We start from the raw sequence: 15,141 nt of genomic DNA, 5'->3' as shown, positions 1-15,141 counted from the left end.
CTCTTTCCATCAGAAAAAGGGATTGAGCTTAAAAATTAAGACCTCAGGCAACCTGCAGTGCTTTGGGGCTTTTCTTACAGGCTGCAATGTCACAGCAAAGTTCTCTGTGAACTTCAGCAGGACTTTGACCAGGTGCTGGAGTCCTTCCCAAAACACATTAATGTGGCTCAAATGAAGAGACATAACCAAAAAGGAGAAACTAAAGAGCAGTTTGGAAGGAACAATCAGAATTATTTGAGTGGGTGCAAATCAGGCAAATAGGTTTAGCTCAGGAAGGTCTCTGGGTGAACCTTCTCCACATCAAATTCTGCACTGTTGTTTGGTTTTAAAGCATATTTGCTTTGAAACTCACCTCCTGTTTGTTTGATTTGATGTTAAAGGGTTAACTAACCTGAAAAAAATGAAACAAAACTATTTGCTTTGGGCTGACTAAACCGATTCATTCAACCCACACTCTTCTCTCTTCCCTCTCCAGGTTCGTTGTTCTGCTTTAGAAAGGAAAAAAAAACAAAACAAAAAACAATAGCTTTGAGATGATCTGATTTTTGTATTTTTTCCTCTCTCACCCTCTTGCACTTTTTGGTTTGGCTACCAGGCTGAGAAATCCATTACCCACAGGGAGCCCGGGCCAGCCTAACCCACATCTGACAGTAAAAGAAACCAGATTCTCCATGTCTTTTTAGCCCCTGGCTTTCTTCTTGGGCTTTCCCACACGCTTCCAGCTCCCACTGGGACCGGTGGCTACGCTGGGTGTTGAGGAGGGAAGGACTCTGTGTGAAAGGCTGCACTTTTCCCTCCTTTCTATGCATCCGTCTTGGGCTCCCTCATCTCAGCCTCATCCCAGGAGCATCACACCCAGCAGTGAATCCCCATGGATGCCCAAGCAGAGGTGAGACCGCGTCAGGAAGGAACACCAGGGAGCCAGCGACCGTGGACTTAATCCGAATCTTTAATGCACAGAACAAGCTGCCGGGAGCCTTGCGAACGAAGGCTGCGCACGGAGCCGCCCCGGCCCCTCGGAGCGGTACAAAAGCCCAGCTTGCCTGCAGCGTCCCGGGCACCCGGCCTGCCTCCCTGCCCCGGGACCCTCGCTGGCAGCGCGGTGTCACCGGCCACCCGCGCCACCTCCTCCTCGGCCACCACGGCACCGGGGCCCCTCGCCCCGCTGGCAGGGAGGGGATCACCCTGCGCCCAGCAGCTCCCCTCTGCCTGGCCTCCAGTGGGTATCTCCTTCTCCCAGGGTTTTGGAGCGTGTAGTCCAGGAAATTCAGTAAGAAAAGATTAAAAAGGAGAGGCTTTTATGCTGAGTCAAATTAGGTGATTTCTTTTTTTTTTTTTTTTCTTTTTTTCACTCTTGAAAAATTAAAAAAAAAAAAAAAGGAAAAGAAATTAAAGTCCGACTTGCTCATTTCTTGTTTCTCTGCCATCTGTGTGAGAAAGTCCTGTTTGGCCTCGCTGTCCCCTTCCACCCCCTCTGAACATCACCCAAACCCCACCAGCCACTCAGCACATCACGAGTCCTCGACTCCTCAGAGTCCCTTTGCCTCCCACAGCTCCAGGCCCGCTCCTTCCCTCACCGCCCCTTGGACTCCCCGTAGGTGTTGCGCAGCATGGAGACCATCTTCTCCTCGCAGGTGACTTTGGTGTCCTTTAGGATGCTGTACCAGACCATGCCGGGCGGCCGGACCTCCTCGCTGCGGCAGAACAGGTAGGGCATGGTCTCGGTGCGGCTCTGGATGTAGGCACTGCGCAACAGCGTCGAGCAGTGGCTGCTGACCTTCTCCAGCCTCCTCAGGATCAGGTGAGCCTTCCTGGAGGGGACAGAGATGGGGACAGAGCAGTGTGGGTAAGGCACAGGGGAGACCAGAAGTCAGGACTTCTGTGTTCTGCCACCAGCGCTGTCTTGTGGCAAGAATGGACAAGACCCCTTGCCTAAGACATTGTCTTTCCTGTTCCAAGTGGAGAGAAGCTCTCTTTTTCCCAAAGTTTTGGGTAGATCTAGCATTTCACAGCACCAAGACCTCAGGTCTCACCCACTGGAGCAGTCTGTGTGCCCTGGGGACAGTCTGTCCCAGCTAGATTGTCACCACCACTGTGTGATCCTGGCCAGATCCAGCAATGTGCTGGCCCCACCTGGCACCCTGGTGAGACCTCCAGCACCTTCCTGCCCCTGAGTGATGAGCTCAGCCCTCCCTCTCCTGATTTCCCAAGTCTGCAGGAGGTAAGCAGCCCAAAAGGACTGACACTAGAAGAGGGAGGAAAAAAAGCACAACACATTAAGACAAAACAAAATAAACCCGTAAGAAACCAAGAATCCCCTTGTGGGAGTCTGCAAAGTGCTAAATCAAACAAAGGGAGGGAAGAGGGTTTACTTCAGTGGTCTGAAAGTTTCAAGATCACTGATTATTTCCTCTCCCTCTGGTGCCACAGGAAAGCTCTGGATTCAGGAGTCGGGGATTTCACAGTTCCTGCAGGAATGTAAATTCCGGATAATGATATGTCAGGGGCAGCACTGTCAGTCAGCAAGGCATAAACATGAGGATTATTTGATTATGAAAGCTGGGTGGTGTTGCAGCTCAGACTGTGAGCTCCCAGCCCGGGGGGAGTGTTGGGAGCCTGATGTCCGGGGATGGGATGCCAGGGAAGGGCTGGTCAGGGTCACCTCAGCGCCAGAGCAGAGGGCAGAGACGGCGGCAGGAGGCGAGAGGGCGTCCTGGCACCTCCAGCCAGCTCAGACCTCTCCCTCTGGAGTGAGAATGTTGGATGAAAGGCTGTAGGAAACCACTGCTCCTCCAGGGCTGCACATGGAAAACTGTCCCACTCCTCCCCAGGGCGATGTGCTCTGGGTCAGCTTTGAGGACAATGAAACAAAGGAAGTTGGCTCTTCTTGGACTACACTCCATGCTATCCATTTATGGATTTCATCCACAAAGACACAAGCCAGACTGGGCAATTTGAGCCTCTTTAGCTCCACACAAATCTAACAGTGACATCATGGGCTGTGCCCAGCTCTGACACAACACCTCTACTCACGTTACCTGACCTTCTACAGCATCTGGTGCTCCCAACACACACCAAGACCAGACACACTACCAGGAACAGGTCCTGTGCTGCTGGATGTGTGCTTCTTGGAGTTACAAATTCATGATGGTATTAGGTGCTTTTGGTGAAGACTGATTGGGTCAAGCTCAGCTCAGCAGGAAACCCAACTCTGTAGTGATTGTCTCTATAGCTGCCAAACTTCAACAAATCACAGTCACTGCAGCTGGAAGGGACCAAAAGCCATCACCTGTGACATTTTCCTGCTGGGAACAACCTGTCTGGGTGAATTTCTTCTGACTCTGTTCCTAGAGTCAGGAGCTGATGATCCTTCCAGTGCTCCCCATCCTCATGGAGCAAGAACACAATCTTGGAGATTGTTTCTTAACATCTGTACTGGTTTTCCCTTTCAGGGAGCAAGCACAGGACCCACATCACCTCATGGGATGGACTTTTATATCAGCTGACCATGCTCAGGAGGAGATCACTCAGCCAGAGCACCCTCACAGAGAAGAACTCTCATTTCTCTAAGGCCACAACTCCACGACCACCCTGATTTATCATAAAGCAGCTCTACTGCCAAAACAGGGTACTGGTCCCTCCCCAGCCCTTTACTGCTGGTGTCCATGGACCTGAACACTGTGCCAGCATGGGGAAGTTGTTTATTCAAAGGCCAAACAAGCAATCCTTGGATTTTCCCCCCCTAACTGGTCACTATTCCAGCTCACCACAAGGCCTCTCCCAGCCACAGCAAGAGGGGAGCAATGAGGAGTGGCCATGACCAGCCCTTGAGGCAATCCCCCATGGTGGGTTACCAACAGCAGCACAAGGAGTGCATGTCTCAGCTGGCCAGTGTATGTCTGCTCTGCCCTTCCTCTATTCCCTTCTCACCACTTCTGCTATCCTACCCTCCACGGCTTTCCTCACCCATCTCTCACTTTTCTCCCACACAACCTGCCTTAGCCTCCATTTCCCTTGGCCTTCTCTACCTTCCCATTTTCATTACTTGCTCCACTACACTTTAATGATCCCCTGGATATTGCTAGAGCTCACCATGTTGCCCTTGCTTCCTGATAAATACTCAAACCATTCATCCAGGCAAATATTCCTATATGTGAGAAGAACTTCAAGGATGGCAAGAAATTCAGGGGTCAAGCCACCCCATCCTGCTGATGCCTGCTGTGCCAGAGGCTCTGATCCTCCTGGAGCTGTCTCCACACACCTGCTGCATCCACAGCTCACTCTGTGCAGTCAATCCCAGGAAAAAACCTGTGTTTAAGGGTGGGATGTGGCACACAATGGGTTGTCCCTGTGAGATACTGAAAACACACTGAATTGTGGTCACAGAGGAGACAGGGTGACGGGGGAGAGGGAATCAGGCCCCTCGCTTTTGATGCCCAGTGCCAAAGCTCCAGTTTTGATGGGTTTCACCGCTTTGAGTAATTTATTTTAGCTGGGTAATGAAGTCATGTGTAAATGTTAGATTTAGCTTTCGGCTGTCAGCTGTTCCCTCTTAAAAAAAATAAGGAGGAAGAGAGACAGAGCGGGTAAGGGGAGGGGTGAGAAAGAGAGAGAAGCTTTCTGGTGAAGACTGGGTAATAAATTACAGGAGCAGTTCTTGGGCTGCCAATTTAACACCATAAATCAAGCCCTGGGTATTACCCAAGTGCTCCCTAAGGAGGGCTGTCGGGTCAGAACGACCACCTTTTCAAATACTGGAAATGAAATCTTCCTAAATGCTGACCAACCTCATCCCTGCCAGAAATGGCTATTTATTGCCTTATTAAAGGGCAGGAATTGGGAGGGGACAGCAGGGGAGTGAGAGGGGAGTCACTCTCCTGGCTGCCTGTGGCCGGACCCCAAGCTCTCAGTCCCCAAAGCGATGGAGTGACCCCATTCCCCCTCACCCCACAGCCCAGATGGGGATGTTCCCATGCTGGTGTGGGTCAGCAGTGCCCTGTCTCCCACCACATGCCCACCACAGGAGCCAGGGGCGGATTCTGGACTGTGCTTAGGTGGTGGATTTAGGAGGTCACAGCACAGTCACAAGTGATGAAGAGGGAGATTTAAAAATAGTGACAGCTCTAAGCAGCCACTTCCCTCTGTGGTGCCTCGTGGTGTGGGGGGAGAGGAAAAGGGAGGGGATGGGTGTCTGCTTCCAAGGGCTACTGCATGAACCAGTGCTCCACTGCACAGGGGACAGGGCACTGAGGTCCCTGCTGCCAGCCCCAGCAAGGCTTTGACCAAGAGTAGGAGCTTCCTGTTCTGCCCAGTGCCAGGGGTGCTTCTGCTGGGATGTGTGTCCCCTCCAGCTGCACAGGGGGCAGACAACACTCACCTTGAGGGCTGGTATGAGATGAAAATATATCCAGAGCCAGCTAAACCTGCCTTAGCTTGGAGGGAGATACTAAAAGCAGGCAAAGCAGCATGAAGGAGCCATTAAAAAATGATACCTGGGCTGGAAGGAAGGATTAGACTCCTGTCTCTGCAGGGAGAGGGTGCCTGTCTGGCTGCTGTGTTCCTGTATGTGATGGTTTTGTCATAAATTCAGATTTTCCACTCTACTGAGAACTGACCTGGGTCTTTCAGACCCTCATGTGCAAGGACAGTGAGTCCAGGACTTGATGGCCTCTTATCACAGGCTCCCATCAGAACATTGCATTCCCCCTTGTACCAGAAGTCAGCTGCTCTGGAGATGCATTTCATGTCCCTTGGCCAGCCCAGCTGCCTGCCTGGGTGACTGGCTGGAGCAGGGGACAGGTTGTGAGCCCTGAGCTGATGCCATGTACTGACCCCAGTCTTACTGGTAGCCACAAACAGGGGCATGGAAAAAAGATTTTAATTTAACTATTTATTCTGCCTTCTCCTAAAAGCCATACCCTGCTTGCAATGGTCATAAGAATCATCCTGAAAACACAGCAAGAGAAAACAGTAGTGAAATCTCCCCATGGCTGTGTTAGGAAGCATGCACTGATCCAGAGCTCTAGATGCACAGTAGCATTAAAGTTCACTGATTTAGACAGATTCTTCTGTCTTGTTGGAACAAATTAACTGTGTGACATTCACTCAGTCTGTGAGAGGAATGGGGGGAGCAGGAGAGGGGCTGTTGTTGCTAGAGGAGATGAGCAGGATGAGGCAAGCCAGGTGTTGAGGTGCTGCTGACCACGGAAAGTCCTGGTTTAGGGCCACCTATGAGCTAAGTTTTTAATGTCTCCTTAATGTAAACGGTCTGGTTGGGACATCTGGCTGTGAGTGTGTCTTCTTGCCAGCAGCTGTTTGCAGTAACCTGTGGCTTTCATGGAAACTGGGCTCACGAGAACCTCAGTGTGATGTATTTATTACACAGAGGCAATCAACTCCCCTCTTGTCGCTCCGTTTTATGAGAGAACATTTACTGTGAAGCTGAGGCTCATCTGATAAACATTTCAAGGTACAAAAATGCATGTCCCCCAGGGAAGGAGAACTGTCTGTCAATTAAAATCCTGTTATGAGATGGCCTCCTTTGGCAAAAAAAAAAAAAGAAAAAGAATCCTTGTTGCCTCCTGCTATGTCAGTGCTTCTGGTTCTGTCCAAGCTCCCTGAGAAGCCAGGCTGGATGGCAGAGCTTCGCTCTTGTCACGAGCCTGGCACTGACTGCCTTGGCTTTTATGGATTCATCCCCTTGGCTGCAAGTCACGCATTTCTCAAGTACAGAACAGGGCAGAGGAGTGCTGTGAGGAGCTCCCCTGGCTCAGTGAGGACAGCAGACAGCAGCCAAATTGACCATGGGCTCCAGATGGGTCCTGGAACTGGCAGTTTAAATGTCACCCTGCTGTCCCACAGCTTGATGCAGGTATTGGGTTAGACAGCATCCTTCAGTGTGTTGGATCTCAAGTAATAGGGGAAATAAAGATGTGTAAGAAGAAGCTGATGGCTCCCAAGGATTCAGAGAAAAAGGAACAGTTGCAAAGGACAAACAAGCCTGCAGTGTCATCAAAGGGAAGGCAGGGGGGAGGATGAGAATGGCTCTGTGCCAGAGGCCAATGAACTACCAAAGAAACCATGGCCAAGGTCCTCTCTGGAGGAGGACAAACCCCAGGCCAGCTTGGATTTATGTCCAGGAGGGGTGTAAACAGTTGTGAGCTGTCGTCCTGGTACTAAGGAGAGATCTTCAGCAGGAGGAGAAGGAAAGGGAGGAGGATAGGGAGAAGAAAAAAAACCTTTCCAGGCCTATATTACACCTTTTGTCCCCCACTCCTCAGTGTTTCCAAGCCCCCAGCTCATTTGAAGCATTACCCATTTGCTTCAGGCTGGGTGATACATTCATGCAAAGACCAGCCAGCTGCCAGGTGTGCCACCAGCATTCATCCAAGGATTGAGCAGGACCTGGTGGTCCAAGGGGATGCAGGACAGCATGGTGAACACCGAAAGGAGTCTTCTCTTAGCTACAAAGAGAAGGCAGTGGCCAAGCAGAAGGGTGCTCTGGGCATGGGGCAGGGCAGGACACAGGGAAGGGACAGGTACCTGGGCCCCAGCTCATCCTCACTGCGCCAGACAAAGTCTCCAAACTTCTCATAGTGGGAGTTGTAGTGGTGCTGGACTCGGAAGAGCATGGAAGCAGAAACCTCCATTAGGGTGTTGTAGGCTGTCTGCTGCTCCTTGCCGCTGGTGTAGCCGTTGTAGAGGTTGTAGATTTTGTCAGCTATCTCTGGAAAGGATCAGGGTGTGGAATTAATGACCATCTGGAGGTGCTAACATGGGAAGAGGAGGAGCAGAGCCCTTGGCAGGGCTGGCAGGAGGGGCAGGCAGCTGGTGTGGCTGCCAGTCCCTTGGGGCTGCCTGCAGTGGGTTCAGTGACTGCAGAGCATTCAGCGAGGAGAGGCAAAAAGCTGTCAGGACAGGCAGACAGCCTTATCCTCCCAGGAAGGGCAAGCAAACTCTTCCCAAATTCACCAAACCAAAAGCCATGGTGCTAAAGAGTAGGAAGAAATCAACACTTGATGCCAGGATGGCCCTTCAGCCAGAAATGCAGCACCTCATCATTGTGAGCATAGGCTGGAGCAGCCCAGATGTGTTAAACAAAAGCATTAACTATCTTGTTTTTGGAGATGAGGAATGCACAAAACTGCATCTCCTTCTTTCTCCTTAGTCACCTGTTTGCTGTTTTTCCATGGGAATGAAATATTTTCATATGCTTTTCTTATTGAACATGGAACTAAACATTAACCAATTTTTTTTTTCTGGATAATATTCCCAATGGAAAGCAAGCAAGAGAGAGAAAAGGTAACATGATGGTCACATAGAGGAATCCTCTTAAGTCTGAAAGCAGCCAAGTCCTCTGGTTTGGGTGTAAGGACAAGTGGGATCAGTTTCAAAACTGAACAATGTAAATGTGCAGAAGTAGCTGGGCTTTTATCAACATTTCTGTTTCCAAACTGATCCAGGTGCCCTCAGCACCCCTTCAAACACCCAGAGCCAAAGGTGCCCTGCCAGAGCTGCTTCTCTCAGGTTTGTGAGAAGGGATTGCTCTTTATCCATGGGGTTTGTGTGAGACACACAATACCAGCTCCCACAGCCATGCATGGGAAGGAGTCACCAGCTGCAAGGAGACTTTGCCCCTGGACACTCCTGAAATTTGTCCCCCTTCTCCAGATGAACGTCCCTGTGCCCATGGGTGAATTTAAAGGAGTTTTCCCACTGGGAGAGATGGGCCTGGGCAGGTTTGTGGGAGCATTGCAAAGAGAGGAAAATCAAAATTAGCAGGAAATGTCTCCTGGTGCAGAACATGAGGCACCTGGACACTGACCTTCTGCCTTGCTGTCGTCTACCAGCGGACACGCTGTCCTCAGGGTGACCGTGCTCAGCTCTGAGTGTCTCCCTCGTGTATCCACAGCATACAGGGTAAATCTGCAAGGCAGGAAGCAAAAAGAAAACAAGGTTTTCATCCCTCAGTCCAACACCACCAGGTTGTTAAGGGAACCGGACTTCAGAAGTGAAAGGAAATATGTGATCCAGGTACAATCAGTCAGCTTTGGCATCTCAAGGAGATGTGAGATGATCTCTTGGAATAGAGGAGGACCCAGGGATAGGAGTCAGGGCTGAGGAGATGGGCCACTTCATCCCTTTCTGGAATCTGTGGGGATCCATTTCCTCTTCCCCCATTCCTGGGACTCCTGTGGGGCTGCACCCTGAATCCTCCTGACTGCAGAGAGATGCAAACACCTCATGGTTGCTCTGCCATGCCCTGGTGTGAACATTATAAAACGGTGGTGTTTGTGAGCTGGGCTCCTCTCTGCCCTTTCTGGGAGCAGGGCAGTAATTCTTGCCATAAGTGGGCTCTGTGCTGACAAGTGACAGCTCACACTCGTCCTGTGAATGGCCCTTGAGTTGTTTGCTCCCTCATTTCCTCACAAGGGTGGGGCTGGAAAAAAGGGTGGGAACGATAATTTCACACTTGAAGCTAATGGAGAGCATCTGACAGTAAAATACGGCTTTTGTGCCCGATGGAGCATTGAATAAACAGGCTGTGGCTGCATGGAACGTCCCGAGATGCTGAGCTCAGAGTCCTGCTCAAAGCATCAAAGCTCCAAGATGAGAATGCTTCTTCACAGCAGGGGTGACAATCTTCTGTCCACTCTCCCAAAGGGCATCAGTTCATATTTGTTCCCTCCGAGCTGGGAATGGCAAGTCAAGCTGGCTTTGACAAAGTGCAGGGGCTGGTTTGAACCCCTCAGAGGTCTGAGATGCCTGGTGGTGGGGTACCCAGCCTGAGAAATAACACACCACCCCTCCTTAGCCTAAGGTAAAACTGACCAGCTCTGGCAAGGGAGTGCAAGGAGTATCATAAAAGCAGCTGAAGCTCAAAGGGGATTGAGACCCTAAGTTATGTTTATTTAAGGAATGGTCCTAAGTCCTTAGCATCCTTGGGGGTGAGAGAAGCAATGCCTCCCTCTTCCTCACCCCACACACGAGCACTGCCAGGCCCCTCTCTCCTCCCTGCAGGCCCTGCACATCCCACATGTGGCTGATAAGAACTGACATTTGCACGGTAGCAATTCCCAGCACAGGACATGTTCCCTCTAAGCAATTAGCATTAGCTCCCTAACAATACTTGCTGTCTGAAAGGATGCCAGCAGCCTGCCAAGGAACTCACTTGTGTGCAGGGACAAGTCCCATGTTCACAAAGCTGGGGCACACAGGGGACACACTGGCTCAGCTCGCCTGAGGAGATGCTTTTTAATCCTTTTGGCATGGCATAATTTTCCTTAATTTACCAGGAGCGTTGCTCGGAGTGGGAGCATCTCAAGAAGGATATCCACACTGTGCCACCTCACAAGTACCACACACAGGCTGTTCTCCCTGAGGGACACGCAGAGCAATAGCACAACACAGAATTCCAAGCAGGAGTCCAACTGCAGGGCTTTACATCCCATCCTGAAGGGTCACCGGTCCTTTCCCTCCCCTCAGCAGACAGGAGGTTCAAGGGAATGAGGAGTCCTCTGCTGGGAGCAGGGAAGGTTTGTGCCTCAGCAGCACCAACAGGGGCACCCAGAGTTGGGCAGGGGGACGCCAGCCCCAGGAGATGAGCAACTGCAGAGGGAGAACAGGGCAGGGACCCCAACAGTCCTGCTGCCCACCCACTGCAGGGCTCTTCTTGCTCATCAGCAGAAGCACAACAAGAGGGTTTAACATCAGGACACTGCTGGGAGCTGCTCCCCATCCCCATCCCGGGGTCACCTGCCCAGCCACAGCGGCTGTGCTGCTGTGTTTGCTTTGGGAAAAGCGTGAGCAGAGCTAATGTGTAACCTCTGCTCTGCCTGCAGCGGCTCAGGCTGGCTCCATTAGCTCTGAGGCAATCAGCACCACAGCACTTTCCTTGGAAAACAGAAGACTTTTATCAAAACATAATTGTAACATTCAGCAATTAGTGCCCATTTCACCTATTCCATCGCCAGTGGGGTCAGGAGGATTGGTTGGGTGTTGAAGCACACCCACCCATTTGGGTGATGCTGAAGACCTGTGTGAGACTTTTGACTGCACTTCTCCCCTCTGCCCAGCTCACACAGGAACAAAGTCACTCAGCTGCCAAGAGCAAGAGCATCTCTCTTGGTTTTTGGGTTAAAAAATACATGTCAAAAAACAAACCCTCATTTCATCTTTCTTTTTGATGATGTAAGGAAAAAAAAAAACCAAAACCAATGTAAATGAATAAAACCATCAGAATCAAAGTGATTTTGATCTTGATAAAAATTATTTTTTGAGAACAAACCCAATTGCTTTACCTCACCTGAAGCCAGTCCTCTTTCAAGAACCTTAGAGGAAACTATTTCATGTCCATTCTTTGTGAATGAGATGTTTTGGACTCAGCACTGATCACCCCAGCTGTGGTGGAAGCTGGCAGCCCAGCAGCACACAGCCTCTTCACCTCTCCAGCTCCTTCCAGCCAGTGACCTCAGAAGGTTTTAACATTAATTACAGTCCAAAAGATCACCCTGAAGCACAGCAGCATTAATAGCTCTGTTTTATCGACAGTAAACAGAGACATATGGGGTGAAGCATCGTGCCCCAGAGAGGCTCCGTGACATGAACAGTTTGGAAACTCGGGAGATGATGGTTTCCAATCTCGCTTTCAAACCACTTGACCACCCAGCCACTGCATCAAAACACTTTTATGGCCAGTTAATGGCACTGTGCAGAGTGCTGAGGTTTAGTTTTGTTCCTTTATTCCCGGAAATGGAGAGTAAAGAGAAGGGAGTGCAAAGACCTGTGTCTCTGTGCAAACCCAGCATTCACATCTTGCTGGAAACCTTCAGCAGACACAGGCAAGGAGCAGCCTAGGACCCAATGGGACATCAACAGGTGGCCAGTGAGAGGGGAGACCACCCCTGCGTGGGAGGGATGGGGATGTGACTTTAAGGTGAAGGAGGGTAGGTTTGGGTGAGGTATTAGGAAGACATTCATTACAATAAGGGTGGTGAGGTTACCAAAAGAGATTGTGGACTCCACATCTTGAAGCCTAGAAGTGTTCAGGACCAGGTTGGACAGGGCTTGGAACAACCTGGGATAGTGCAAAGTGTCCCTGCCCATGGCAGAGGGTTCAATGAGATGAGCTTTAAGGTCCCTTCTAACCCAAACCATTCCATGATTCTGCATCCACAAGACAAATCAGGGGAAAATTGAAGCAATCTCTCTGAGGGAGGGAGCTAAGCTGAGGACAAGGTGGGATTTTGCAGCACTCCATGGAGATCCTCCTGCCCCACTTAAATCTATTACAGCGTTTTTGGCCAAGGACCAAACCAGGCACCCTCCCCACTGGTGAGGCCAGAGCTGCACTTGAATAGGCCAACACTGATAATTTGTAAATAAATGAGGCCAAAGAGCGGTTCTGAGCACTTTGCCGAAGGCAGAGATCTCTGGGCTGAAGTCAAAGCCAGAAACTAGAAGGTATCAGACCTTCAGTCACTGTGACAACCTGGAATGCCATATGGTAGCTACGATCTGGCAAAAAGCTCCTTTATAACCTGGAGGTGTTTTGTTTAGTGATAAACTTTCCTCACGACACTTCCTCATCTTCTCCCAAAGAAGCTCCAGGTTCCCCGCTACTGTCTCACAGCTGATCCTCTTTTCCACACATGACTTCAGTAAGATCCTACATCCAGACTTGTATTTCTAGAAATATCAGAATATATTTTACCTGAAGAGGTTTCAAAGATGTCCAAACAGATATGCTCTTGGCAGGGATCAGCGCTCCATGCCTGGAAATGCTGCCACCTCTGCAGCAAATCACAGCATACAAAGTCCTATAAAGTAAAGCTGGTTATGTGTTTACCTCTAAATTCAAACCTGTCGGGACCTGAAGGAACTTTCAGGGAGAGATAGAAACCAATCAAGATTTGGCCTCATGAAATGTCAATACCTTCCTTGTAGATTCCCCACACAATGCTGGCTGAAGGCTGGGTTTTATCACTAGGCTCAAGATGCTTCTTGTGGGAGGAAGAGAAAGCAAGAGGGGGATATTAATGCTTCGCTTCCTGGAACCCAATAACTGTTGAGATTGTCCATTGCATTTCAAGAGATTTAAAACCCAGAAAAGAATGTTTCTATCCTTTCTCAATGCAGACAAAATAACCCAAAATACAAATTTATAAAGGCACAAAGCTCTTAAGACTGAGAACGAAAGCTCAAAACATGTTACTTATTTATAGACAGCATGTTTTTTTAACTCCCTCTCATGATGCTCATGACGTTTGAGTGCTTTACTCATGATCCTTATTTGCGGGAAGTGAGATAAGGACTTCTGAGTCTGACCTTCCTTAGCTCTGTTGCTGATTTCTTTATATCCTCCAGAGATACCACAGGCATTTCTGGTGTGCCTTGTCTGCTCCTCCTGAGCCCTTTGGGCTGGTGCAGCTGCTCCGTGAGATGCTGTACCACAAGGGGCTGCCTGGGCTGCAGAGAAAGGCTCTGATAAGGAGCTCAATTAGCACTCAGCAGATGCCAAAGCCCCACGCTAATTAAGCGTGTGTCTACTGGGAGCTGGCTGCATCCAGCAGCAATGGCTGTGTGGCCAACCCAGGCTCTGAGAGGAGCTCGTGTGAATGAAGGACAGGGCAGAGGTGCTGCTCCAGAGCCCAGTGTCACTCAAAAACATGGCCTCAAGCTTTCCAAAGTGGTGCAACCACAAGATGCTCCTGCCAGTGGGGCTTGGCTTGAGCTTGGCTGATCTGCCAGGCTTGGTGCACGAGACTCTTGCTGTTAACTCAGCGGCTCGGCGCGGGTGACCCTGGCTGGTGTCCCACGCACAACGCAATGGATTCTCCCTCTCCTGGCAGCGTGGCCACCACCACCCATCATGCCGAGCCTGAAAACACAAATCCTGACTTGCCTGAGGTGTTACATGCACGTCCTGCCATCACTCCCCGGTTGGTCACAGCTTGTCCGTGCCTCCTGCACAGCCCAGGCTGGCGGGGCTCGCACGCACCCAGCCCCACGCCGCCGAGGCTGCTCCAGCGTGCTGACACAAACACATCACACATCACACCCTGCCTTGCCAGCCCTTCTCGCTTCCTGTTCCAGCTGAAAAACAATGCCGAGGCCTCCCTTTAAAAGCCCTCAGTGGAGCAGCTCTTGGCACTCCACGCTTCCCTGCTGCCCGGTGATCTCAGCACGGAGATTGGGCACGAGGGATGGGGCCGGGCTCGGGCTGTGCCAGGATGTGCAGAACGGAGCTGCCAGGACGGTGCCCCCAAACACACGTGGGTGTGAGCACACCCATCAGACCCCGCACCGTGCACGTCCTCGTGCTCATGGGACACAAACAAACTGTTCTCTCCCGTTCCTGCAGTCTGGGAGTGTCCTCAGCTCCCAGACACCAAGGTGGGGGGCTCGCCAGAGGGAGGCCAGGAGGCTTGAGGTGGGGAGCATGTTTCCTTGTCCTGATACCCACAGGTGAGCAGCATTAGACCTTCATCCCAGCATCTCCTGGAGCTAAAACATCCATAAATTACACACAGAGTTTCCCTATAAGACCCTTCTCGAGCAGTGTGGGAGCCCAGGGGTGCTGTGGGGTGGACAGAGCTGTGGGTGTTTCATCCAGGAGCCACCCACCCACTCCTTCTCCCCACTGTGGGCTTGTACATCCCCTGCAGAGCCTCCCAGCCACTTCCATTGAGGAACACGGAGCAGGAGTGGGGCTTGCCTGCCAGCAGCTGCCTGGTCAGCCATGGAAAGGGGTGTGTGTGTTTAGTGCAAGCATTCCCAATTCAGAAACTGTTAGAATTTAAAAAGAAATCAAATTAAATAAAAAGCAGCCGGTCCACACAAGCCACAGGAATGCAGCTGAGCTTAGTGATGACTCTGTGATTTGAGAAAATTCAGAGAGGTAAATGAGAGCAACACCCCCCAGTCTCTGCAGCAAATGCTGAGCAGACAATTAGCAGGAGGTGGTTTTGGGAAGGAGAGGATTTCTTGGTTTATTTGTTGGGCCCTGGCTTCAGGCTTGCTCATGCCATCCCCATGTCCATGGTGCCAGGGGAGGGCTGGTGTCCTGGCAGGGGACTGACCATGCTGCACCCCTGCCAAAGGCCCTGCTGGAGGCTTGGGATTTGGGCAAAGCTTTACAGG

At 50.8% G+C, this 15,141-nt stretch overlaps 1 protein-coding gene across 2 annotated transcripts in view; it reads right to left on the bottom strand.

Moving 5' to 3' along the window:
- Positions 1-486: 486 nt before the first annotated feature.
- The window catches only part of ASTN2 (astrotactin 2), a 304,458-nt gene continuing 289,803 nt past the window's right edge, over positions 487-15,141 (bottom strand). For both annotated transcript variants that reach the window (XM_005527196.3, XM_088065722.1), the window contains 3 exons: positions 8,825-8,925; positions 7,543-7,726; positions 487-1,811 (listed from right to left, as the gene is read on the bottom strand). In XM_005527196.3, coding sequence (XP_005527253.1) covers positions 1,574-1,811; positions 7,543-7,726; positions 8,825-8,925 — 523 coding nt within the window. In that variant the 3' untranslated portion in view covers positions 487-1,573. The remainder of the gene's footprint in view (positions 1,812-7,542; positions 7,727-8,824; positions 8,926-15,141) is intronic.

The sequence above is a fragment of the Pseudopodoces humilis genome, chromosome 22 (assembly GCF_049639895.1).
Source record: "Pseudopodoces humilis isolate 2021_Gansu_Grassland_sample_001 chromosome 22, ASM4963989v1, whole genome shotgun sequence".
NCBI classification, from domain to species: domain Eukaryota; kingdom Metazoa; phylum Chordata; class Aves; order Passeriformes; family Paridae; genus Pseudopodoces; species Pseudopodoces humilis.
This window is presented reverse-complemented; position numbering and strand designations above follow the sequence as displayed.